This window comes from Streptopelia decaocto (genome assembly GCF_964273445.1).
Source record: "Streptopelia decaocto genome assembly, chromosome: 1".
Classification (NCBI taxonomy): Eukaryota; Metazoa; Chordata; class Aves; order Columbiformes; family Columbidae; genus Streptopelia; species Streptopelia decaocto.
In genome coordinates this window covers 124648556-124672860 of record NC_138663.1, presented here as the reverse complement: position 1 = coordinate 124672860, position 24305 = coordinate 124648556, and the positions used below count along the sequence as shown (strand labels likewise).

Sequence of the window (24305 nt, the reverse complement as noted above, 5' to 3'; positions counted from 1 at the left end):
CCGCAGCACCGGGCTGGATGGTTTTGCAGCGTGGGAGGCCAGTCATGCACAGCGCTCTCCTCTGCACGGGGGCAGCCAGTGGGCGCAAAAACACACCACTGGAACAGGGCTCCTCCAGGAATGTGTTTATTTACACTGAAACACTGTCATACAAACTGAAAGAAGAAAAAAAAATAGGAGCTGACGTCTCAGAGGGGCAGATGTGCCAAAGTTGGTGCCCTGCGCCCCCACCCTGTCTCGCTGCTTCTGACTGCACGTGCCATGATGCTCGCAGGAAAACCCCTTCCCAACCCTCTCTCAGTGTGAACATCCTTGTTTTCCACGTAAGTGGCTTTCAGAAATCTCTGTTCTCTGCTTCCAAAGAAAACTCTTGCCCAAGTGGTTTTTTCTTAATTTATTTATGTAACACAGTGTAGAAAGCTATCAATTCATAAGCAATGGTTCTGTACAATCATCCTGCAGAGGATCCCTGTTAATTTTCGACCAGCAGGCACTTTTCCCCCCAAGAAGTGCTCACAATTAACAGGGATTCTTTTAATATTTTTTTTAAGATCAAAAAGATACATGGAAAAGAAAATAAAGTTTACCTTTCAATGCCTAAAGTGTGCACATAAAACAGGCACAAAGAAACGAATGTGTATTCCCATGATTTCTACGTCACTAATACAGCAGGAGCAACAATCTGTACAATAAAATGCAGCTGCAGAGGAAAAGAATTTCAGTAACTCATCTGGAATACTTTTTAAAAAATGTTGTTTTACTTTAAAATGCATAGTGATCAGAAAAAAATGCTCAGCAAAGAGAAGCAGCTAAACCCCACAGACACGGAAAGCATCCCCCATCAATTCTTAAAGCATATTTCAATTAGGTCTTAATTTTTGTCACAAATCACAAGAATAATATACAACTGGCTAAGGAGCTACATGATAAATAATTGGGAAAGAGAATCTACCCATGCACTAGTTAAATACAGCTAACCTCTTTACAATACACAAAAAACATTCATTAATAATGTAGTGTAAAGACTGAAATGTAAAGAGAAAGAGAGAGAAAATACATTACTGATTTTATTAATTCAAGTTCAGGCATCTACTTGTGTTACAGCACAGCTGTCAAAAGGCGAGAATGAGTAAATAATAAAACAGAGTGTTTTTCTTTCTTTCCGCATTACTCTATAACTGAACACCGATGGGCAGTGAAGCAATCATTCTGCTGTCCCACTCATGAGGCTGCTGTGGTGTCCTAGTTCTGCATCTGTTCGAAGAACTTGTAGGTGGGGTTTTCATAGCCATTCTGCTGCATCTTGGAAAGGTGGCGCTCCTCTGGTGTCACTGCAGCGTCCACCTGTCAGGAGAAGAAACAACCAGGGTCAGAGTCTGGCTTAATTCACAGCACATCCCACGTTTCCCCACTTTAGGGCCACCCAACATACCAATATACTCCTGTGCATTCAGGCAGAAAGCGTCCTCTGAAACACACACAAGACGGGGTTTGTTTGAAAGCTTCTTCCCTGGCTCCCTCCCCCCGCTTTTTTTTAATGAAGAGGAAGAAGTAAGTTAGGTCCCAATCTCAGTCCAAATCTCATAAGAAAGTCTAAAAGAAAGGTGGCTGGGAAGTGATAGGGACACTTCTCCACTAAACAGTGTTAAACCTCGTACCTGGAGGCCCTAACACTGTCTGAAGAGGCAACTGTCTCTGAAAACTCTTCTCTCCATTTACACAGGACTGCGGTGGCATCATAAACAAAATAAACAGGCAGAACGGCACCCAGCAATGAATGAGAAGCCAGCAAACAGCTTTAAAGAGCAACTTCCAAGAGACGGCCCTTACAGCTCCAACAGTCATGGTTCACTTTTTGGACAGAGTAATATGCAGAAGAAGATAAAGCAACAGGAACAATTCTCCAAGTCTTATAAAAGAAACCCTGGGGTATATTTTGTACCTCCCCACTAGTCCCCCATTATTAGGCTTTTCCTCCTAGGATGTATATTGGTATCTGTACTTGGAATCAACTGAGTCTCAAAAGAAAAGAAAAATCTCACTAAAAAGCTGAAGGAAGTGGCTGGAGGCTGCCTTCTGCCTATACTGTGCTCTCAGGTCTGCTGCAGATACTGTGGTCTCAAGACCAAGAAAAATTAATTGGAAAAAATAAAATGAGGGTAGCAAGGAAATGTCAGAGTAGCCAGCTCCAAGGTGAGAAAAAAAATCCTGTTGCATTCACAGAAATGGAACTGGCTCCAAGGTCGAGTTTCATTCAATTTAGTAACAAAAAACCTGTCGTGTCTGCACTGGTTTAAGTATTTCTACTTAACAAAAATTGACCTTTCTTGATTACCTGGAAGACAGGCATAAAGACAGCTCAGTCAAGACTTCTCTACTGAATACCTGCAGCTCCACAAATTATTTTCTTCCTTCACTGAACAATTACAGAAATAAAAGACCCCATCAAATTAAGAGTGGGTGAGAGCAGTCTCTTAATGTTAATTAGGTATTTTACCTCTGCTGTATGAGCTCAATAGCTGTTGTGTATTCAAAACACACTGTATCTTGGCTATCTTACTAGCTACCTATGAAAACAGAACTAAGAAAGCCTGCTTGTCAGCTATTTCATTTGCTGTCTGTTCTCTCTAGAGTCTGATAGCTCTTAAGAAAGGAGGTAAAAAGTTAATTTCACATCATCAAAAATTTAAAATCAGGAAGGTGCCTAAAACTCTACATTAAAGTACTAGTTATGAACATTTTCCTGTGGGTTTTGCTAAGTAGTGACCTTTAGGAAAAACATCCATTTATTTTTAGCATAAAAATAACCAATAATGGAAAAGTGTATTCTCTCAAGAAGCCTTCTACAGCAAGCTAACTTACTCTAACATTTTAATAAAAAAATACAAAGGAGAAGTAGTTATGTCATATACTCATTTCAAATCTACTCTACAATACTGGTAATAACTCAGCCTAGCAATGACAGACTAGGACCGTTGGTAAGTTGTTACCTGCTACCCTGGAGAAAGACTAAAGGTATGTTCTTCCACACCAGGGACAAACGCAGGCCGCTCAGCTGATTTTGACAGCTGTTCATTTATTTTGGTAGGTTTTACCACAGGACCACCAAAAAATGGGTCCTCTCTGTCCATCTTCTGTCTTGATGTTCTTTTACTTGTTACTTAAGAGAAGAAAGAGTTCTGTGTGTGGGACATGCACTGGACTGCTCAGATGAACTGCTAACCCCAAATGGGACCCATTTTCGTATTTGCACGTTCTACAACTCCCTGTCCATGTTCCAGTTCTCAAACTGCATTTTCAATCAATCCTGTATCTTACATCAAATCTCTTTTTCTTATGCAATAATTGCACGTTTTTGTGAAACACCCAAGGGCCACATACTGCTTTTGCTCACAAGCTGTTGTGAGACTCTCCATAGCTGGGAGCCCTGAGCACTCCACCAAGCCCTTGACTCCTGCCAGCAGGGCACGGGATGCCACGCAGAAAGGGTCACTGGGCTCAGCTGACACCATGCTCCCCACATTTCTGATTCTGCAACATAACTTGGCCTTTTTTTGCTGTCAAAATACTGACATTCAAAGGCTGGTTTTCTTTTTTTTTTTTTTTTTTTTGTGTGTGTGTGTTTGGTTTTGTTTATTAAGTTGGATTTGTATGGAGTAATTCTCTTACGCAACAAACCCAAAATACATCTATTTCTTCACCTCCTGTGACATGCTTTCAGGCAGTGAGACCCTGTTTAGAGATGGTGCTCTTGCTTTAAGCTGCTCTTTCTAGATTTCGCTTGTTTTAGAAATTAGGAGGGGAAATAAAAAATAGTTTTTCTTCCCCTGCCTTCCTTCCTCTCCAGAACTGACAAAAGAAACAGTTCCTTTTCTACTGCAGGATGCCAGCTTCCCCTGGCCAGCCCACGTGAGCAGAGAGCGCTCAGCTTGGCTGTCAACAATCATTTTCATCCCTCAAGATCAGGACAACTCCTGGGAATTTCATAACCTGTTCCCTCTCTTCAACCTCTGCCCCCAAATCCTCACAACGTCTCTGCACAACAATGTGCTGAGCAGTCAGCGTACAACTGTGCACTCGCATTTTAAAGACACATCCGTGCCTGCTGCTCAAGTCCCACCTGGACGCTGCAGTGAGGGCAGTGGTGGGGCTGGGTGAGAGGCAGCGAGAGCTGACAAGTCCCAGCACTCATCTCTGCCAGCATCTCCAGGAGCTGGGCTGGTGCCTGCTGCTGTGCCTGTCCTTTCTCCAGGGGCTGCCGACTTCTCCCTCCACAAGGACACACCTTCTATACCCATATGCAATGAATCATAGAATGTCCTGACTTGGAAGGGACCCACAAGCATCATCGAGTCCAGCTCCTGTCCCTGCATATGACAACCCCACAGTTCACAACATGTGTCTGAGGACGTTGTCCAGTCTCTTCTTGAACACTGTCAGGCTTGGGGCCGTGACACCTCCCTGGGGAGCCTGTTCCAGTGCTCCACCACCCTCTGGGGGAAGAACCTTTTCCTCATGTCCAACCTAAACCACCCCAGCACATCTTCCTGACATTCCCTCGGGTTCTGTCACTGGAGAGAAGAGATCAACGCCTGGCCCTCCTCCCCTTGTGAGGAAGCTGTAGCCGCCATGAAGTCTCCCTTCAGTCTGCTCTTCTCCAGGCTGAACAAACCAAGTGACTTTAGATGCTCGTCATACAGCTTCCCCTCCAAACCCTTCACCAACTTTGTAGCCCTCTTCTGGACACTCTCCAGTAGCTTTATAACCTTTTTATCCTGTGTTGCCCAGAACTGCACACAGTGCTCCAGGTGAGGCTGCACCAGTGCAGAGCAGAGTGGGACAATCACCTCCCTGGCCCAGCTGGCAATGCTGTGCTGGATGCACCCAGGACACGGGTGGCCCTCAGCTTCTGTCAATTCCTTGTCAATTCCTCACTTGCTGTCAATGTACATCATCAGTATAACAACAGTAGGGCCTAATAAACGCATTCCATATAGATTTTGTACAAACATGTAAAAGGCCTAATCCCTGCCCTTAGGGACATGCAAATTTAACAGCATTAACTATCTGCTTTGTGACAATGCCACCACCTGCCAGCTGCTGCTGCTAAAGTTGTTGCTAACATGGCTGTGAATGGAAGAGAAGAACAAAGTAAGGAAATGGCAGGTGTTCCCGTAACATTTTCAGCAGTTACAGAAAAATAGGAATACAAAGCAAGCGCAGAGGACAAGCCACCCTTCCTTTCGTCCTTGAAGGGGCTGCTGTGGCATCAAGTCAGCCCTGGTTCTTGTGCACAGTAACAACACACTACAGGTGCTTCTACAAATGAAGAAGTGAAATCCTCGAAGTTTACAACTAAACCACTCACAGCTCTAAAAAAACTTCTTTGAGCATGAAATTAAAGCACAGTCTAAAGCTCTGGGGATGAGGGTTCAGGGGTCTCTGTGTACCATACATGCCTGAGAGCATCTTCCTTTCTAGGAGGCTCCCCCCACTAGGCTGGGATGCAAAGGAGGCGTATGGCAGAACCTGTGCTGTATGCCTTCATATTTAAGCTCCAAACAACATGGTATTGAACTCTGTCACCCGTTTTAGCTTAAGCCTCCCACTCAGCACTTCTTATTGAGGACTAGAAGATGTGATAAGCACACAGCATAACCTGCTTCCAGGATAGAAACAGAGTAAGACAACAACATTAAAAGAAAATTAAAGAAAAGTGTAAGGCAGAAGAGACTAGAGAACTTACACGAAACTAGAGAAACTTGGAAAAAAATCAGGCAGGAGAAAGATTATGAAAAAATACAATGAAGGACAGTAAAATCAGACTGAATTTTTTATGCCCCTGGACAATATTCCGTATGAAAAAGCCCCACTTTGATAAAATTATTTTATAGTGGAAGTCCAATAGCCTCTGAAATATGGCGTTTATAGATGAAAGGGATTTATTGAGGCTTCTACTTGCAGTCTGAGTAGTTTTTTTTTTTTTTTTTTAATTTCCCCTTCAGCTTTTAAAATGACTAGTGCTGGTACACTAGCACCTCTCTTTCCTGTAGCTCTCTGCTGCGGGGTAATCCATCTCACTGCCACCTTATGTGCGCTATCACTCATCCAAAAGGTCTTCTACTCATTTTTACCCATTTCAGCTCTGCCAAACTGTTCCTCTCATTCCTTACAACCCCTTCCCTGGGCATTGCTCTGTCAAATGACATGCCTTGAACCTGATTATCTCCTTGTCAGTAAATCCCTAAAGCCCTTTACCATTTTAAGAAGCTTTTTGCACCCATTATGGAGGTGGCAGAGGCTGAACACAGCATGTAAGGCGTGGGTACTCTGGCACTACTGAGAAGCAGCCTAGACACTTTTCTATGATGTGATGTCTCTTGAAAGAACAGCTTGGTCAGGCAGATAACCTCTTTTGAGGCTATTTGTCCATCTACCCCCTGCTGCTCCAGCCTATGGACCTTTGACACAGAAAATCCTAATGCGGAGTCTGGAAGATGGTAATGCTGCAGAAAAATTAATGTGCTGCCTCTACATCTACGGGGCAGATCAAAAGCAGCCCTCAAAGATAGGCTGAACACAACATTGTTGTTTACACGATGGTAAATGGATGCTGCCTAATATACATCTGCAGATTGGACTTTGACAGATGGACTTTGGAGCATAGTGCAGCAATTTTAATGGTTTCTCTGCTACTGCTGTGAACCCCCTGTTGTCACCTCTCCCCACATGTTCCTGCTGAAGCAAATGAGCTTCAAAGAGCGGATCCTGAAAGAGGAGGGGTTGAGACAGTCAGTTGTAGTCTGGAGCACAGGAGAGGTGAGAACTCCTCTTTTGCCACCTGCTTTCATGGAGGAAGCAACCTCCTGCAGGCAGCTGGGGTGGCTGCACTAGCCAAAAACACCTTCAAAATATGTAATTTTCATCCATGCTGTCACTTACTTAACTGTGGCAGTCCTTCTCCTGGAAAGGCTGAACCACTTTGAAACGTTTATATTGTCAGACTTGGAAGAAAATTATTATGACACTTCTAAACAGGACAAGTATAGCTCCTCAGAGCTTCAAAAAAAGGCTAATAGGATTTTTAATAATGTCTTCTGTTAAAGAAATACTGAAATGAGAAAGAGTACTATAGTCAGAGTTGACTTTTTGGAAGATGATAATACAGGTGGAACAGGACCTGTTTTGTAATCTTGCACTCATTACCACAGAGTTAAATTTTCACAGTAACTTCAGACATGCAATAACAAGGTTGCAAAATCTGTTAAAATACACTTGCCCAACCTAGAGCTGATGGATGGTTATTTTCACGTCAAGTGATTTTGCTCTTCTGTGCTTTTTGTGCACAGCACATTAAAGGTACGCTGTTGCTAAATAAATTAATCCTCTTTAGAATGGAACAGCTTAACTTTGAAGACATTTTAATATTAAACATCAATTGTATATGGATCTCTGGGTGGATTTTTTTTTCCCTCAAAATAAGTGCTACAAAATTTTCACCAATCCAGGACAAAAATAGATGTGATGCCTTTCTTGCAGGTGAGAAGCTCAGACAGCAAGGCTATGCAGTCTGCCAAGACCACAGAGTAAGTCTCACAGAATAAGGAATCCTGCCTGCCAATGCCAGACACAATGCAGCACCGTCTACACTGTGGTACTATAAATGGACTAATATTCTTGGTAGAGCCACATTTACGCTTTTATCTGTAAAGATTTTTATTCTCTAAGTGATGCTGTCATTTTGACATGAATTACTTGTTCAGCTTGTGGATGTTACTCCTAGTCCAATGTTTCCAAGTTCACTGTCACTGAAGAGAGCTCAGAGGAATCCAAGATTACCTTTGCCACACTATTCTTTCAGGTGAAGCCCACCTGAAATTTGAAGGTCAGACTGCAATAATGGTACGTTCACATGGAATGTCTGACTCAGGGCTCTGGCCTGGCAAGCCTTCTGGCCTATTCTGCTGTCGCTAAATTCAGCCAAAGGAGGCTCTCAGGTTGCATAACTGTTGGCAGCAGCTATTGACTAGGTGGTTTACTGAAACTAAAGCCTATTTTAATTTTCTAAGAGATGGACTGGAAGCTTCCATACGGAAAGTTAAATTTGAGATTCTTGCTTGCTATTTTCTGCCTCTCGGTCCAAATTCTGCATGGCTTGCTGTCTGCTCAAATCTCACCCCAAATGTTTGGTGCTCTTCTGACCACGTCTCCTTGGAGGGTTTCAAATCACGTGGACAATCACAGCACAGAGGGATGGACAAGCACAAGTTTAAGGCCAAGGCTCACTCAAATATTTTTAAGACCCTTCATTGCCCCAGACAGTGGAATACATGCATCAGGAAGCATGTATGTCTCCAGCAAGACCAAAGCAAGGCTCGTTTGACTCAAGGTGAAAACAACCTAACTGTGGACTTGAACAAAACAGAGTTTCAATAAAAATTCTAAAATGCCAGTTTTGGAAGGCAAAATCATATACATGTTTCCAGTGCTGGCTAATCTAAGTACTGTCTGCAAACCGGACACTCACATAGAAGACCAGATATCAATACACAAGTTGTCACGATCAGGTTTTTCTACTTACAGAGATGCTTTCTTAAATCCAAGCAATACATGAAGTATTTTACGTTACTGTAAACTGACCACAAATTTATTTGGTAGATGGGGAAGAGACACAGGTTTTCATCTTGAAAATCCCACATGAGAGTATTATATATTATATTTGTTTCTTTTATTTGTTTCTCCAATCTGTAAGTTTCAGATTAGCCATAAATCAAAAGCAAATGGCAAAAAACCCACTTGTTTAGAGAACAAAAAGTAATGAAGTATCTGTGTAGAGAAAATCCTTGTGACCAGCACAATCCACAGAAGACCTGCCTCAAATGTTTATTTGCAAGCTAAAGAAAGAAATCCGTGTGTGTGCATTCCCAACAAAAGTAAACCCAGATTTTTCCTCTTGTGCAGTGCCTGCTCATTGGCTCCTGTTAAATTTCCTATAAAATGAACTTTCACATTGTGAGGCGATTGATCTGGTATAGTTCCAGGAGATATTTTTGTGGTTGTACAACCAACTTAACATGGTTTATATTGTGTCTGGATTTACAAAATAAGGCAATTTGATTCCACTCTACCAGGTGCCACCACTCCAACTCTAAACATAGGGCTAGGCAAACGCATGGTTTCTTCATTTGTAAATATCTTTACTGAGCAGCATGTTGACTGTGTTGCATGTGTGACACCAGTTGTGCTTGGCAGTCTCTTCTTACCTCCACAACCCCATGATGGATAGATGTGTACTGCTTCTTCTTCAGCATCACCAAAGTAATGACAATCACTGTTGCTATGACAACACCTCCCACCATTAGTCCAATGATGGCACCTTTATTTGAACCCACATCTTCAGCAAAGAACACCTGCAAAAGAAAAATAAAGGAAGGTGGCTAATAAAAAGCTCACTATTTGGTTAATGTGTCCAGCTGCCACAGCAATATAAAGTCTATTGACGTATCAGTAATTAAACAGCATTGTATGTCATCCTAATTATTCAAAACTGGATTGCTGTAGCACAAAGCTCTCATAGTTGGAGAAGAGCAATTTGGGAAATCTGCATTGCCTGTGGTGTAGCAGTGCTGTGACTAAGGGGAAGACTCATCTCCACATTTCTGCTTCACATGGGTCTTAGATAGGAGCTGTGTTTTTTTTTTTTTCTTCCTTCAGTAAGTGAGTGAAGCTAATTGCAAAATGACTGATGAGCCTATAGAAGAGTAACCAGAGAGCATGCACATTTCTTTATTTTTAGAATGCTAATCATGAAAATGTTCATAAATCTATATGTGTGGCTTGTTTGGACTAAGATGCATTTATTTGATAAGGGAGTAGTGAAGACTTGTGGGACAAAAGTGAAACTTGCACGCAACCAGCTGGGAGAAACTTCTCCCACCAAAGAGACAAGAGTCCAACAAAAACAAGCATGATGATTTAAGTGACCACCAAGGGATGCTTCAAGATTTTGCAGGGAAAAGGGAGAATGAGCTATACCTGGATGATGACAATACTCAAGTGAGACCTAGTGGAGGAAACACTTGTGTGAAAAACAGAGAAGATCCACTTAAATTATTTGTACTGATAAGGCAAAACAGTGGACAGCAAGATGCTTTACTATGCATTTAACAAGATGGGCTTTTACAACAGGAGCAGGTATGAAAAGTGGATGATTGTTTTCACTGTCCTGTTTTGTATTCAAAGAGTATGCTGGATTATTTTACATCTATGCAAATTTCACAAACCTTTTGTCTGCTTGTCAATAGTGGGCCTTTATTATTATTATTTTTAACCAAAATGGGCAAAAAGGATTAGAGAATAAATTACATTCACCGAATTGTAAGACTACCTCGCTCTGAAAGACTAAATAGTTTGACAAGTATTTAACAAAAATGCAGAGGGAAGCAGGAAACCAGCTGAGAATTATAATGAGCTGTATAACATTTGCACTCTTCAGAAACACAGTCTTCCTCAGAGAGGTATTAAAGCATGCAGTATAAATATTTATGTTGTTCCTAGTCATAAGCAAGAAATGTGTTTAAACAAAGTTAAGAATTCACTAGAAAGTACACACAATGGGCAGAGTTGGCATAAGCTGATGTGAAGTAATAATTTCTTCTGTCAATTTTACCTGCCCAGGAATGAAATTGTGTTACCATGCTATTTTGGAGCACTGTGAAATGACCCAGCTAATATACATATGCAACAGAGGAAAGCCTTAAGCACTCCGAGCCATGAAAATCAACTTAATGTACAGTAAAAATGTGAACACCCATAAAGGAGAAAATAACTGCAATTTCAGCTCTATTCCGAAGTTTGCATGTAAAATACAATGAGCAGCTGAATTCAAAGCAATATCCTAAGGAGACTGTTTCAGTAAATCCCTCCAGAGCACAGGAGAAGGAAAACACAGATGAAAGTACTTTCTGCTGACTGCTTTTGAATTAAAGCTAAGGGAGAAGGGCATCAGCCCGGGACCTTCTCAGCAGCACCAGACTGCTTGCTCTGTCTCAACTGAAAGGATAACCTAGAGGACAGCTTCCTAATTTTTAAACAATGGTTGTACCTATCAGTAAGATTTATGGCCTAAAATGTTTTAAAAAGCTGGAAAAGTCCTATTTTAAGCCTCACACAGATTACGCAAGCGCAGGAATCGCAACGCGTTCCCTACCAGCCACCATGGTAAGGGTAGTTTCCAGCGGCAAACTTCTTGGGATGGTAGTAAACCACTTAAACACGAAAGGCTGCTGCTGGGAAGTGCATGTGACACCGGATTAATAGCTACTGTGTCTAAAACTCCAGGCTCCTTCCCTTCGGTAAACTCCCATGATTTCATTCCATCAAGATATTTAACCCATCTGAGCTAAGCGTGTCAGAATTTCCCAAATTAGTGCTAATGCATTTTGGATTAGCTCGTCAGACCGGGAATTCTCAGTTCTTGGCATCAAAGAGACGGCAGAATTATCTTTTCACACAGTGATTGCCTAGTTCAAATGCAAATTTGAGTCCTATGTTAATTTTAATTTTCAGCACTACTTAGCTTTAAGAATATATTAAGAGAAAAAGCTTTCAAGTTTAATATCAGGATATTGAAAGTCACAGAACTGCAATCTCATCATGTAATATATCTTTACAAAAGAGGAAGCAGAAAAGGTTTATAGCCAACACTGCTCTATAGGTTCTTCATTACTTATTAAGGGTCTGAAAAAAGCTTCTGGAAGATGCTTATTCTTACTTACATTGCTTTTGGTTGTTATTTTTGTGTTCATAAGCCGCGTAGTTCAAATGGGGAACAATATTTTGCTCCTACCTGCACTTCACCTGTTAATAATTTACTAGATCTAAAGGAATAAAACACACAAATACAGCCAAGTACAAATTAAAGCCAGTGCAGAATCTCCTCTTATCCCAAGCAGGCAATCTTATGAAAGGTTATGCTCCATGGGGTTCAGCCTCCTTCACGCATCACCACCATCTGTTTTGACAGAAAAGGAATCTATTCCTGAAACAGTGTCACTCTATTTCTTGCTGCACCACGCTGCATGTCTCCAGCACACTTTTTTTATTTATTTAAAAAAAACTTACTTAGCATTTTCCGTCCTCTCTATCCCTTCTCTTCAGTTACGTGAACATAACAGATGGACTGTGGGACAAGTATTGTCCATATGACCACATCCAGTCCCATGGCAGTGCAAGGGCAGGAACTGTGAGAATTTCCTCTCACATGAGACTTTCCACCCTGTCTGCTGAAATTAGCCCAGGTTTGAAAAATCATCACCTGTTAATATGAATACTTTTTGTTCACACTTTCAGCATTCACATCTCCCAGGGAAAACATGGCCACGATCGACCCATTAGTTCAAGAATGTATCAGTAACTCGAAATACGCGTGCGGAAAGCACAGTTTGTTCACTCACCAGCTTTTGATGATGAACTTCATATCCTGAGTCATGCCGGAACTCTGCATCCATCTTCACTTCAGATATCTCTTCTGTTTTAACATTGGTCAACCCAGAACCTGCAGTGCACCGCAATGAAAATTCATTAAAGTCATTGACTCAATTGTGCTCCGTCTACCTCCACCAAAACAAGAGCAGAAGGCAATTGCGTCATTCACGCAGAGGAGGTGTGATGCAACGTGAAAAGGAACTGGGAGGACAGTGAGGTAGGTCTGATATTTCAGTCCCACTGAGGTGACACAGAATGAGCTGGTAAAATTTCTCCTCTGTTACACATTTCTTAATCCACTGCAGCTATGCTGATACAAGCATCAAAGGCTTTCAGCATGAAACACCACAAGAACTAAGCTGTGAGGGACCAACAGCCATCTCCTGCATTGGCTCACAAGATGCAGACAGATCTGCTCTGACAGTCTCTTTAGCAACGTCAAGAAAATTTGGTGTTTAGGCCAAAATCTTCCTGCTCCCTAAGATTAGGCTTCTGTGAGGAAAAAACACACATCCATGGTGTGAGGTGGGGAACCCCAGATGTATTTTCTTGCTTCCTTTGAGTCTCTACCTTTTGCACAAACATTTACAAGTAAGAGTTATTAAAATGTTTGTGAAGCTTACATGGCTCTTATTTGTTTTCATATTTCAGACTGCTCGGAATTAATCTGAGTTTTGACTTCTGTCTGAGAAACGATAACTGTCCCTCTTGATTAGAAACATACAGTAAAGCAAGTAAGCAAAGCTTGCAGTGATTTTAATTGTAGATAGTTTGCTGTCCTGTTGTCCCCTTATGTGTGCAAAAGGGAGATGCTGCACTTGTCTGATGGCAAAGGCAGACAGGATTTCATCCTGGAAAACACCCTCAGGAGAACAAGCCAGACTTAGAACAGCTGAGCAGTGCATCCTGTATATGAATGTTTTTGTCCTGAAAAGCTGGCTCTGGCTTATAGAGTACATATGGGTATTCATGTAGCTGGTTATTTTCCTTTTCTGTATCAACTGACTGACACTCATATTTCTTGGAGGTACAAACACTGCAGAAGCATGATGTTTATGAGAAGTTATTTCCTCACCCTGTCTAATGTGATCAGAACAAATTGATTCATATTCCTTGTCTATTATTTATTTTAGCATTTTATCACTCCAACTCCTCTCTCCAAGCCTTCATTCTGATTTTTAGTATTTTGGGCTGACCTTAAGCTCCGATGCAGAGGAAGAAACTCTTGAAAATTCTCAACACTACTGACTGTTCTTGTGCTCCACTGTCTCTGGACTCCCAATAAATTCTCGAAGACTTCCGTGTGCCAATGAGCTCCACAGTCTAAATCAGCACTCAATGCCAGAATTATTGCCCTTTTATTGCCTTTGAATGTGCAATTTCTTTTTTCATTAAATGTGGATTTATTTTTGTACTATGAGTCAGCAAGAACAGACCTTCCCAAGAACTCCTCTGGACTGTACAGACAATCCCATTCTAAGGTTCTGATCTTTCTTTTCACAGTAAAACACGCAAAGGAGAGAACAAGAATTATCTTTGTGCAGTGAAGTATTTATGTTTATTTTCTTGAACAGTTTGACTGCTCCATGAATTCTACCTTAGTGTCTTTTTTTAAAGGAATAAGGCACCTAAAGATCTCAAATTTATTAAGCATCTGATTTTTGATGCCATGTTACACCAATGACACAAGTATATTATGACATTTATACATGAGAGACCATTTCCAAAATCAAGAACCGTAACACACTTAAGGAATTGCAGTTTAAAAAAACCCCCATGATGTTCTGTCAATGAAATGGCAAGAGGAAATGGAGATGAAGGAAATAAAACCCACATGGTACCTGCAAAGAGGTTTGCCTTCCTATATTTGAAGCAGTTATGGTTAGTTTTCCACGCTAAAATAATAATCTGATTTACTCTCCTTTGTGTATCATCTCAAAATACCCCCTAGACCTGCAACAATGGGAAGCAAAGAAAATGAGAAGGTGCATCAGGCGGCACAGAGGCTTGCCTCTTCAACCCCTCGCCTTCTTGTTTTTAGGATTAAAGAGGAGGGGGAAAACCCAACAGTGGAATAGCCAGGGGAAATCAATTAAATAGCCAGGGGAAAGGGTTTTCCCAGGACTTGGTTCATGCCCACAGCTGTAGTGGCTGCAGAGGTGGCCGGCTCCCAGCTGCTCACCACAGCCACGCTTGCTGCCCCTCAGACACGCTGGCAAAAGCATCACGTGGAAAGTCCCCCAGGACAAGGGCCTGGGGAATTGCACGGCTCTGCTGTTACAGCTGACAAATTCACTGGAACTATAAATATTGAGTATCCATATCAATACATGTATGAGATACATCTGTGAAGAATCAGCTTGTCTTTTATTGAGGGAAGCCCTGCCTCCCAAACCTCCTAGAGGTCACTGGTAGAGTTAGGAAGCGCAGAGGACACTAATTCGTCTTGGAGTGTATTTGCATTTCCAAAAAGCCTTTGAGAAGGTCCCTGACCAAAGCTCTAGCAGAAGCTAAGATGGCAAGGATTAAGTGGGAAAGTCCTACATGACTTTCCATAACTGATTAAAAAGACAGGAAATAAAGTGTAAATACACAGCCATTTTTCACAATGGAGGAACGTTACCAGCAGGGTCCCAACAGGATTTGTGCCGTGCTGCTTGTAAAGTGAGCTGGGTCAGGGAGTGAATAGTGACATGACAAAGATTATTGACGAAAAATAAAAGAAAAAAAGAGGATATTCAAAGTAAAACCGGCTGCAAAGAACTGCAGAGGGATATTACAGATTCTGAGTGCATAATAAAAGGGAAATGGTATTAAATGTTGATATAATGTAAACTGGTGCTCGCAGGGATATGCAGCCCTAACTATACATACACATCAGGGTCTAAATTAGGTCTGTTCCACCCAGGACAGACAGAGACCTTGCAGTCACTGCAGATAACACTCTGTGGGCAGGTGGCTCAGTAGCAGTCAAAAAGGCAAAGAGAAAGCTGGAAGTAATTATGAAGGAACAGAGAAAACAGAAAACATTGTTACACCACTGTATAAATGTTGTATCCTCATTTTAAATCTGGCTATGCACTCTGGTCACCCCACCTCAAACGAAGGCAGAAAAACTAGAAAAGACACAAAGCAGGGTGAGACAGATGATCACTGTTATGGAATGGTTTCTGTATGAGAAGGACTAGACAAATCGGCAGTCTTCAGACTGGAAGAGATAACTAAGGGGAACGCTACAGAGGTCTATATAAGTGACAAGGAGAAAGTCTGCAGGAAACAGTTACTCATTATTTGTCCTAAGAAAGTACAGGACATCAACATGGCTATGACACAGCAGATTAAAAGCTAACGAAAGTGTATATATAATTTCGTACAATGCAAAACTAGACTGTGGAACTCATTGGCACAAATCATGAGGATGTTCAAAATACGAATGAACAAATGCGAAGAAGCAAGGTTCATCCAGGGTTACTAAACACAATGGTGAAAATACAGTTTCTAGTCCTGGAAGTCTATCAAATGATGGCTGCCAAACGCTCAGTGGATGTGCCGGAGCACAAGGCAGAGGTGCAGTCTGTAGGCATCCTCTATGCATCACTCCTAGGGGCAGGATAATAATGGGCTTGGGTACTTGTGCATCAAAAACATGGGCTTAAAAGCATCTAGTAAAATCCAACAAAATGAGCTATCTATGATGGGCTTTTAATTGTATTGTTACTAAAAAGTAACGTTAACTTTTATACACACACATGCACACATTCGCACACACACAGCAAAAAGAGCAGCTTATGCAAACCTTATTCTTCCTTGGTCTTTTAAAGGGAGGGGTGAATCATATGGAGTTAAAAGCTACTCAAATGAAATACAAACCAAGTAGCTGTTTTGGGGAACACTTGATCTTCACACAGATGAGCTTTTGTGTTTGTATAAATATATATTTAGGCTTTAAGAAGGATAAGAAAAAGGATACAATGAATTCCACCAAGGAATTACACTGCCTGTAATTGCTGCTTCTACTGGTTAAATAACAATCTAGCAAGATTTTGTGATTTTGTTCTGCAAGGGTCTGAAAGAGCATCAGATGTGCCTGTGGCCTTCTGGTTAGAGTTAAAAATCAAACCTTCAGGTGAAGCACAGTTGAAACTGCCAGATATGGGTGGTCTCTACATAGAAAACCCCCAAATAGCATATTTAAGCAACAGATATGCTGACTGCAATTCCAGAAAACATGCAACTCCATGTCCATGAACTGTATTTGAGTAATGGCAAGAACAAGAGAAGATTTGTTGAATCTAGGCCTGTTACAAGTGTAGTAAACAGCTTTACCTGGGTAAAGCTTTATCTAAAATGAAAAGGGTGGATTGAAAGAAAATGCAGCGTTTGAATAATTACCCAGGTAGGTGGCTCCATGTCCTCACTAGAAGTTCCAACTATTACTTGCATATGACTCTATGACTTTGTGCAGGTCATTTAATTTTGAAATTAAAGAATACTGAAGCTTGCATTCTAATTTATAAAGACTAGAATTAATATTATATACTCAGGTTTGTAAGGACAACTCAAATATCTTTGAGGAGTAAGCACTTTTAAGACTGTATGGATCTAAAAGTTTCTGGTCTCTCCTTGGAAGTTACTGAAATGGTGGTTCACTTTTACTTCATGGATGACTATAGGGCGCTCAAATTGGAGAAAGCAGAAGGTAAGTGCAAAAAATAAAGTTATATTTAAAAAAAAAAATCTAATTGGAACTTAGGACGAAATAATTATTTCTCAGAATATCAGGGATTATTTTATGTGTGTAAAAATGAATAACCAAATAAAATTCAGTAATCTTTCTGGCATGTCAATGCAGATGCCGTGCATCTGCACATATAATTGCATACACAGTCAGTAACTATCTGATTTATAAAACAATCTAAAGGAAAAAATTCTATTAGTGACTTTTATTTGGTAGCTGCAGACAGTTGGTTTAAGACAACTGTACTGAACCAACATCACTAAGACAGGAAAAAAAAACCCTGGCAATTTCTGGCAAGAAAATCATCAATAATTCACTAAGTTGCTCTCTGCTCTCACCTCATACAGACTGCAGCATATGTGCTAATGATTCTGCAGAAGAGCCTCTGCAACTGTGCATGAAAAAAATCCCTCAGCTTTCTATATAATGTAATAAAGAAGGACAAGTCATGATTTATCAGCGGAAGGGCCAGAGACACAGAAGCAGCTTTATGTGCAATGTCTCCTCAAAATTATTGACTGTTTTTGCAAAAACAATCAACTGATAAAGAGCTGGGAGAATGCAAAAACCCAAACCAAACCACAGACTATACTACATGGAAAAAAATAACTCAGTTGATATAATAAAATCCTTGCATTGTGAATTATGGGCATGCCAAGTGATACAATTACAGCTGTTAGTGGTGTAATTACAGCTGCAACTGTGCAACAGATGAGAATACAGTCTACCCTGAACAGAGAGGTTGTTATTTCCTTTATCACCTTGAATTTCAGAAAATCTGCTGATATTATACTAAGCAACACCCATTCTGATGGCAGGTTTTCTCATCTTCAATCAATTACCACAGATCAGACCTGATGAATTAACATGAATAAAAAGGAGCTTGCTTTTGCCTATCTAAAGATGTTTTTATATGTATCTTTGTGTGCGTGTATATGTCTATCTCTATATACGCAAGCACACACACACAAAAGAGAAAAAAGTTATTCAAAAACACATACCCAAAATTCAGCTGCAAGAAATTAAATGTTCATAATGAAAAGGTGACCTCTAGGCCATAGGGGAGAAGGAAACACTACTGAAAAAGCTGTTACAGGGAGGCTGTCAAGGAAGGAGTTGTTCTATTTGAAGTTCTTGTGGAAGTTCTCAGGCTGGACTGAAACCTTCTAATGTTTCCCTCTCCAAAGCAATTTATAAATACCAAGAAACATGTCATAAATCTCTTATCATTTCATGCTGTATTAAAAATAGGTTAGTACATCTAGATATTTTTCTTCCCCTTGATCTTTTACCATCTCTGTTTACTTCCTTTTCAGGAAAGAGATGTCAAGAAAGCAACTTAGGCACAATTCTTATTTTTGTTCCCCCATTTGTGAATTACAATGAGGAAGGACGTTGTGTTGAAGCACTTGGCTCCTTTCCAAACACCAGTGTGGATCACACAGATGTTCTATCTATACTAGAAAAAGGGAGGATCCCGCCGACACTACTCTCCTCTTGGGGACACATGTAAATCAGATTCAAATTCAAGCTTCTATCACTGCTAGTCAAGGTGGAGTGCTACGGAGGCGGGGGTTTGGAAAACTGACTTAAATTTTAGTAAATGGTTTAAACTTGGACTTTCCTCAAAAGCTTTCCTGCCCTATGGATTGGACAACTCTTCAAATTTCCCGACTTGACTCACAGACTTTATTTATTAATAAGAGAGAACAGTGTGGTGAAGTAATGAGATTCTAGTTATGCTAAATACTACAAACAACTAAGTACTTGCTCTTCTTTTCTGTACTGTGACCAAATGACCTCTCTTGCGGGAGAGGGACAAAGATCATCTGCATGATCTGCTTTTATGAAAAACGTAGTGATCATTGCAAGAATGTTGTGGGGGTGAAAAGTTTTAAAAGAAAATGGAAAAGAGAAAAAAGGACATGTGTTTCTATGCTTGTCTTAGTCCTTTCAGAATTGACTTTCTTCAGGGATTTTCAACACTGACAACATGTCCACTTGTTCTTATCCCTCAGCTTGGACAGCCAGACTGGACACCTGTGTTTTCACCCTGCAGCAGCGATCGCCTTGTTTGCTCGAGCAAAACAAGCAGAGGCACTAACTGAAAAGTCAGGGCTGTGAGAATGACAAACCTTTCTTGAAATCAGCAGGACTCTAGGCAACTAAAACAAAACAAAAAGTTACAAGCAGCTGCATGTGCTAACCTGCCTCCAGGTCCCTTGTTAATACTTTGTCATTCTAGAATAATAACCTTGTTTTCCGATTGTTTTTTGATATAAAAAATAGCTTCAAACTGTAAAAACTGACTATCCCAAAAGGACAGGGACTACCAAAAAAGTGTCTCTTTTCCTCTTTTAACCTCTAACATATAAATTTTGTTTACAATTAACAAGTAAAAGAGTTTTAGAGCACGTATTTTTTAACTGACAGAATCTCTTTTTTATTTCACAGGTTAACTAAGCATCCATTTGCTTTACTCTACTCCTAGTTTATGAAGCTACTCAGACTGGTATCAGTTTTCTGTTAAATTAAAATTTTATCACAGACAAATTGTATTGAAAGGATGATGAAAAATCAGGTGGTCATTTATTGCCAGATTTTTTTATCAGTAATGGCAAATCTGCAGAAGTCTGGACATGCTAATTGAAGACTTAAGAAACTTGAGGTCTACCAGGAATGCTGAAGAGAACACGTTGTGCTTTGTGTTATGACACATTTAGCGCTACTGTAAAGGGGCAAAATCTCCATTTCATGTGCACATGTAAGACACTTTATGCTGTGAAATTCAGAACGTAGACACGGCAGTGAGAGATCTCAGTCTCTCTGGTCAAACAACCATCCCTCTACCTGGAGGAACATGACATGTGTCCCTGCTGGGCTGCAGGGGTTCCCTCTCTGTGTCAAAACCAGAGGAGGGGCCTTCTCAGCACAGGAACTCTGCACTAAAGGTGGCAAAGGCTACACAGGCCCCTTCTTAGTAGTCTTCTTACCTCTTCTTAGTAGTCCATTGTAAATTCACAAACATCCCTCATGACCTGTGCTAGCCGTACTTTCAGTACTATTTATATCATCCCAACCACCAAAGTGCTCTGATACCCCGAACTGAAATAATTTCACTCTGAAACTGGAGCGCAGCAGTGTGAGAAAATCCTATTTTGGGAAGGGACACCAGCAATTTCTGCCACTGTGTATGCGCCTATGTGTGTGTGTGTGAACTGACGGAAGGAATAATCTTTAGTAATAAACATGAACCTCATACCAGATTTTTCACAATGAGATTAAAAGAGTTAACAATCACTAACTTAATATTACAAGAAAATTCCTAGATTGAACTGACGTTACAAAATTTGGATTCAACACATTTATGTTTCATTTGTGATGCTATTTCTATTCTAGTGCTCTTGGGCAAGAAATCTAATCCAGAAGGCAGAGACAATCCAGTACTGGAGGAATGTTACTTGATCCCATGATTTTTGGCATGGTTATAGAGATAGCTCTGCACCTGTTTCAAGGCTCTCTTCACAGAGTGAATTAAGATTCTAAACACAAGTCAAGATCTCAGACTCCCCAAACAGTGCTGGGAGTAAATCAACTGGCCAGCCTTGACCTGTATCCCAATTGCTCTAGCATAGGAGTTCATTTTACTTCCCAGTGTACAATTTTCTGTAGTCAGTAAACACCGCTGAGTTACCTCAAAGATATAAACGCAAACTAGGAGAGTGCTAACCATAATACTTTCTAATGGATGTTTGGAGGAAAAGATGAAAGGAAAGAGAGGACAAATTGATCAATTTGATCCGATCTGAAGGAAAAAAAGGCAATGACAATGTGACACTGCAATAATTCTAACCCTAAAATATACCCATCTAATCTCACTATGTGTGGAAGAGTAATCTCTTCTGAAATAAAAGGCTGTCTGCTCTCAATGGAATCAGCCATATCTAGATAATCCTAAATAAAAATAAGGGGGAAAAAGAAACAACCTAAAAAGCAAAAAAAGTTAGTATGAAACCCAATCTTTTACTTTTGAATGTTGGATTTGCCACATTTCAATTTTCTGAACATTTCTAGCATAACTCAAACTAGTCATCTGATATTCCTCTGAAATGAACAGGAAGACACAAGTACCTACAGAGGGCAAAGAATCACCTCTGTTTATCCTAGAATGCAATGAATAGCCGTATAGAGGTGTCCTCAGTGAATCCAAGAGGGAGAATATATGTATCAATTTTTAGATGTCTGGAGTTAGCCAAGATAAATATCACAGCAAAAAATCCTAATGTTCCTTGCAATTCTTTATTAGCCTCAACTTACAAGAAACTGTACACTCTGCCTAAAAGTACCAACATTTTAATCACATATTCTCAAATGAAGAGTACTCTCTGCCCTGAAGGGTACTGCCCCCTGCACCTGCCGAAGCATCATTGCCTGAAGACAACCTGAACGGAATATCAGTTCTGGGTCTGTGGGTCCCACTCCCTCCACCAGTGCCCATCAGCGCCCGTGACAGACAGCACTCACACAGGCTGATGGGGCTGGTGTGGGAACGCTTCCCTGGTTCGTGGCAGAGCGTTACATTTTAAGAGAGAATTAGACCAAAGCAAAGGTGACCATTTCAGCTCAAGGAGACCACATGCACACTGGGAAAACACAGGTTAGGTAAAAGCCATGCACGTTATATACCTGGTCGTGTGGTGAGTCCTCTGTCTGCAGCTGGGCGGGCGTCAACGGGCTCAACTGGGCATATGCAGAAAAGAAACAAAAAAAAAAGCACACAAAAAATAAACAAAATCCCCCAAAATGATAAAGTCAACTGCTCTTCCATTGGGACAGTGCAGGAGAGACATACTGCATAAACAAAGTTAACAAAGCAACAGCTAGAAAAGATCTGCCTTCAGGTAATCCTGGAAATAAAGCGAAGGGACAGGCACAACTTCAAAAGGAAAGCTTCACTGCTGATGTGTCAATTTAAATCATATTCTGGTTACTGCTTAAAGTGAGAAGCCATCAAGATCACAGAACTTCTGTCTATAGGGTGAAAAGATATTCATTACATGCAACCAGTTGCCTCATCAGAATTGGCAGCAAGAACAGACATGATGAGTAAATTCTTGCAGCCAGTCTTGATCAATGCTGACTGACAAACCCACTGAATCCGGATGCCTTTTTCCTTTCAATAGAGATTCTTTACAGCATCAGCTATGAGGTTTGAAAAAAGTAAAGCACATTTTGAAAATACAATCAATATTTCATTCTGATATGCTGTGATTTGTAGACAGCAAATTTATCTTCCAATATTTGAAAGGGAAGCAAAGGAGATACACCACTTTCTACCTGATTGTGTGTCATACACAATTTTATAGCTCTTGTATTACTGTACTGAGGCTTTATCAGCTGAAACCTAAGGTTGATGGAGCTCACTGCCATTAGCAGAAGACAGGATGTGCAAAACTTTTAATGCTGTTTGAGTCACTACCTACTGCCTCAGTTAAGTCCAAACTGAACATATTGAAGAAGTTCTCTAAAACATTCAGATTTTTTTTTCCCTCCCCCCCCTTTTTTTTTTCTGTTTCTCTCTTGCTGCAATACTGTTACCTTCCTTATCTACCCAAGTGTCACTGTCAGACATTAAAGTCAGAAATAAAGTTTTACATCGTAGCTTGGAATTCAGAATTTTTTAAATAAGGTATTCTCATACATTTGGATTTCACCATTCAAGTACGAACCTTCTAATCAGCAGTAAGGGAGCAACGATAACATAGGAAACCTGACAAGAGTATAGTTTTCAATCATGAACTGCTCGCTGTAGCATCAGCATCAGGAAATCACACTAGCCTGATGATATCGCTGACTCAAGCAAGGGGCTGCCCATCTGCTTGAGAAGTCTGTGTCACTTGCTGAGTGGCTATGGGTTTGACAAGCAACCTGTGGTGCTTGTAAGTGAGAGCCTGTGTGACAGCCATGCCCTCTGATCACGGGAAATGACTGCAATACCTCCTGCCTCTGTAAAAAAAGCAATAAGTCAGCTTTGCAGTAGCTGCAGACTAAAAATGCATCTGCACGTCTGACTTGCTTGTGTTTCCAGAATGGCAAAATTTTCACAGAGCTCGTTGGTCTGGTGCTGCAGAGACAGCCCATCAAACCCCCTGCCTTCACAGCAGTGCAGCTTGGCACCACCAGACCATGTAATTGCTTTCCTTACATAGTGCTATACAAAAACCAATTTCCATCCTTAACTAAAAACTACAGTTTTAAGTATTTTCCTATTTAAGCCTTCTATAAGGTTTTGAAATACTGTCTGTACCAACCCACGGGTAGGTCAGCAGTAACTCTCAGTGGAAAGGACTGAAGGAAGAAACAACCAAGGACATATACTACCCAAACTGCCCCTGCAGAACCCCCCTCCATTGCCCTGTCCCCCACTTCCTCCCTAGAAGGCTGAGGGGTTTTATTTCCCTCCCACTCAGCACTCTGTAATCCTACACGCCCATAGCTGTGGTGAACTGAGAGAGAACAGGTTGTTGGTAACAATAAAAATGAGAGTAGGTGAAGGGAAAAAAGGATGGAGGAAGTTTCTGTTGTACAGCTGCATGGACCTGACCTCAGGTAATGCAGTATCTGTGGCACTAGGTGAAGGTACTAGTGATGAATAATTCTTCTTGTCATCTATAGTTTTGGAAGCACTTTACAGGGGAAAAGGCAAACATTACTGGCACATTTCATAACAGACACAAACGTGAAACAACCTGCTCAAGGTCACACACCAGCGGCAGGCAGCAAAAACGGGAGGCCAAAGCTCGAAGGCAAGGGTCTTCCAAAGCAGATCGTGATTCCAGGCAACTGAGGGCAGCGTGCCTCGGGCAGCACAACATGAAGAAAGGCTGGTTTCTGACAGCCCTGAACTGCCAGCTTTTGAATTTCAGCTGCATTTTAAAACCTGCTTGCTCTTGCCCTGGTATTGATGTACACACAAACAGCAGTTACCTCTGGAAAATCTTGTCCATGTGCTTCCTCATTGCCTGCCCCACTGGACCACACCGCCTCACAATTGATATAGAGGGAGAAGTTTAAATCTATT

At 41.0% G+C, this 24305-nt stretch overlaps 1 protein-coding gene across 2 annotated transcripts in view; it reads right to left on the bottom strand.

Moving 5' to 3' along the window:
• Positions 1-379: 379 nt before the first annotated feature.
• Positions 380-24305, bottom strand: part of APP (amyloid beta precursor protein) — a 219281-nt gene continuing 195355 nt past the window's right edge. Inside the window, exons 14-17 of one of the 2 annotated variants that reach the window (XM_082043207.1) lie at positions 21911-21964; positions 12456-12556; positions 9264-9410; positions 380-1344 (exon numbers count right to left, since the gene is read on the bottom strand). In XM_082043207.1, coding sequence (XP_081899333.1) covers positions 1243-1344; positions 9264-9410; positions 12456-12556; positions 21911-21964 — 404 coding nt within the window. In that variant the 3' untranslated portion in view covers positions 380-1242. The remainder of the gene's footprint in view (positions 1345-9263; positions 9411-12455; positions 12557-21910; positions 21965-24305) is intronic. The other variant, XM_082043208.1, reaches the window with a different exon arrangement.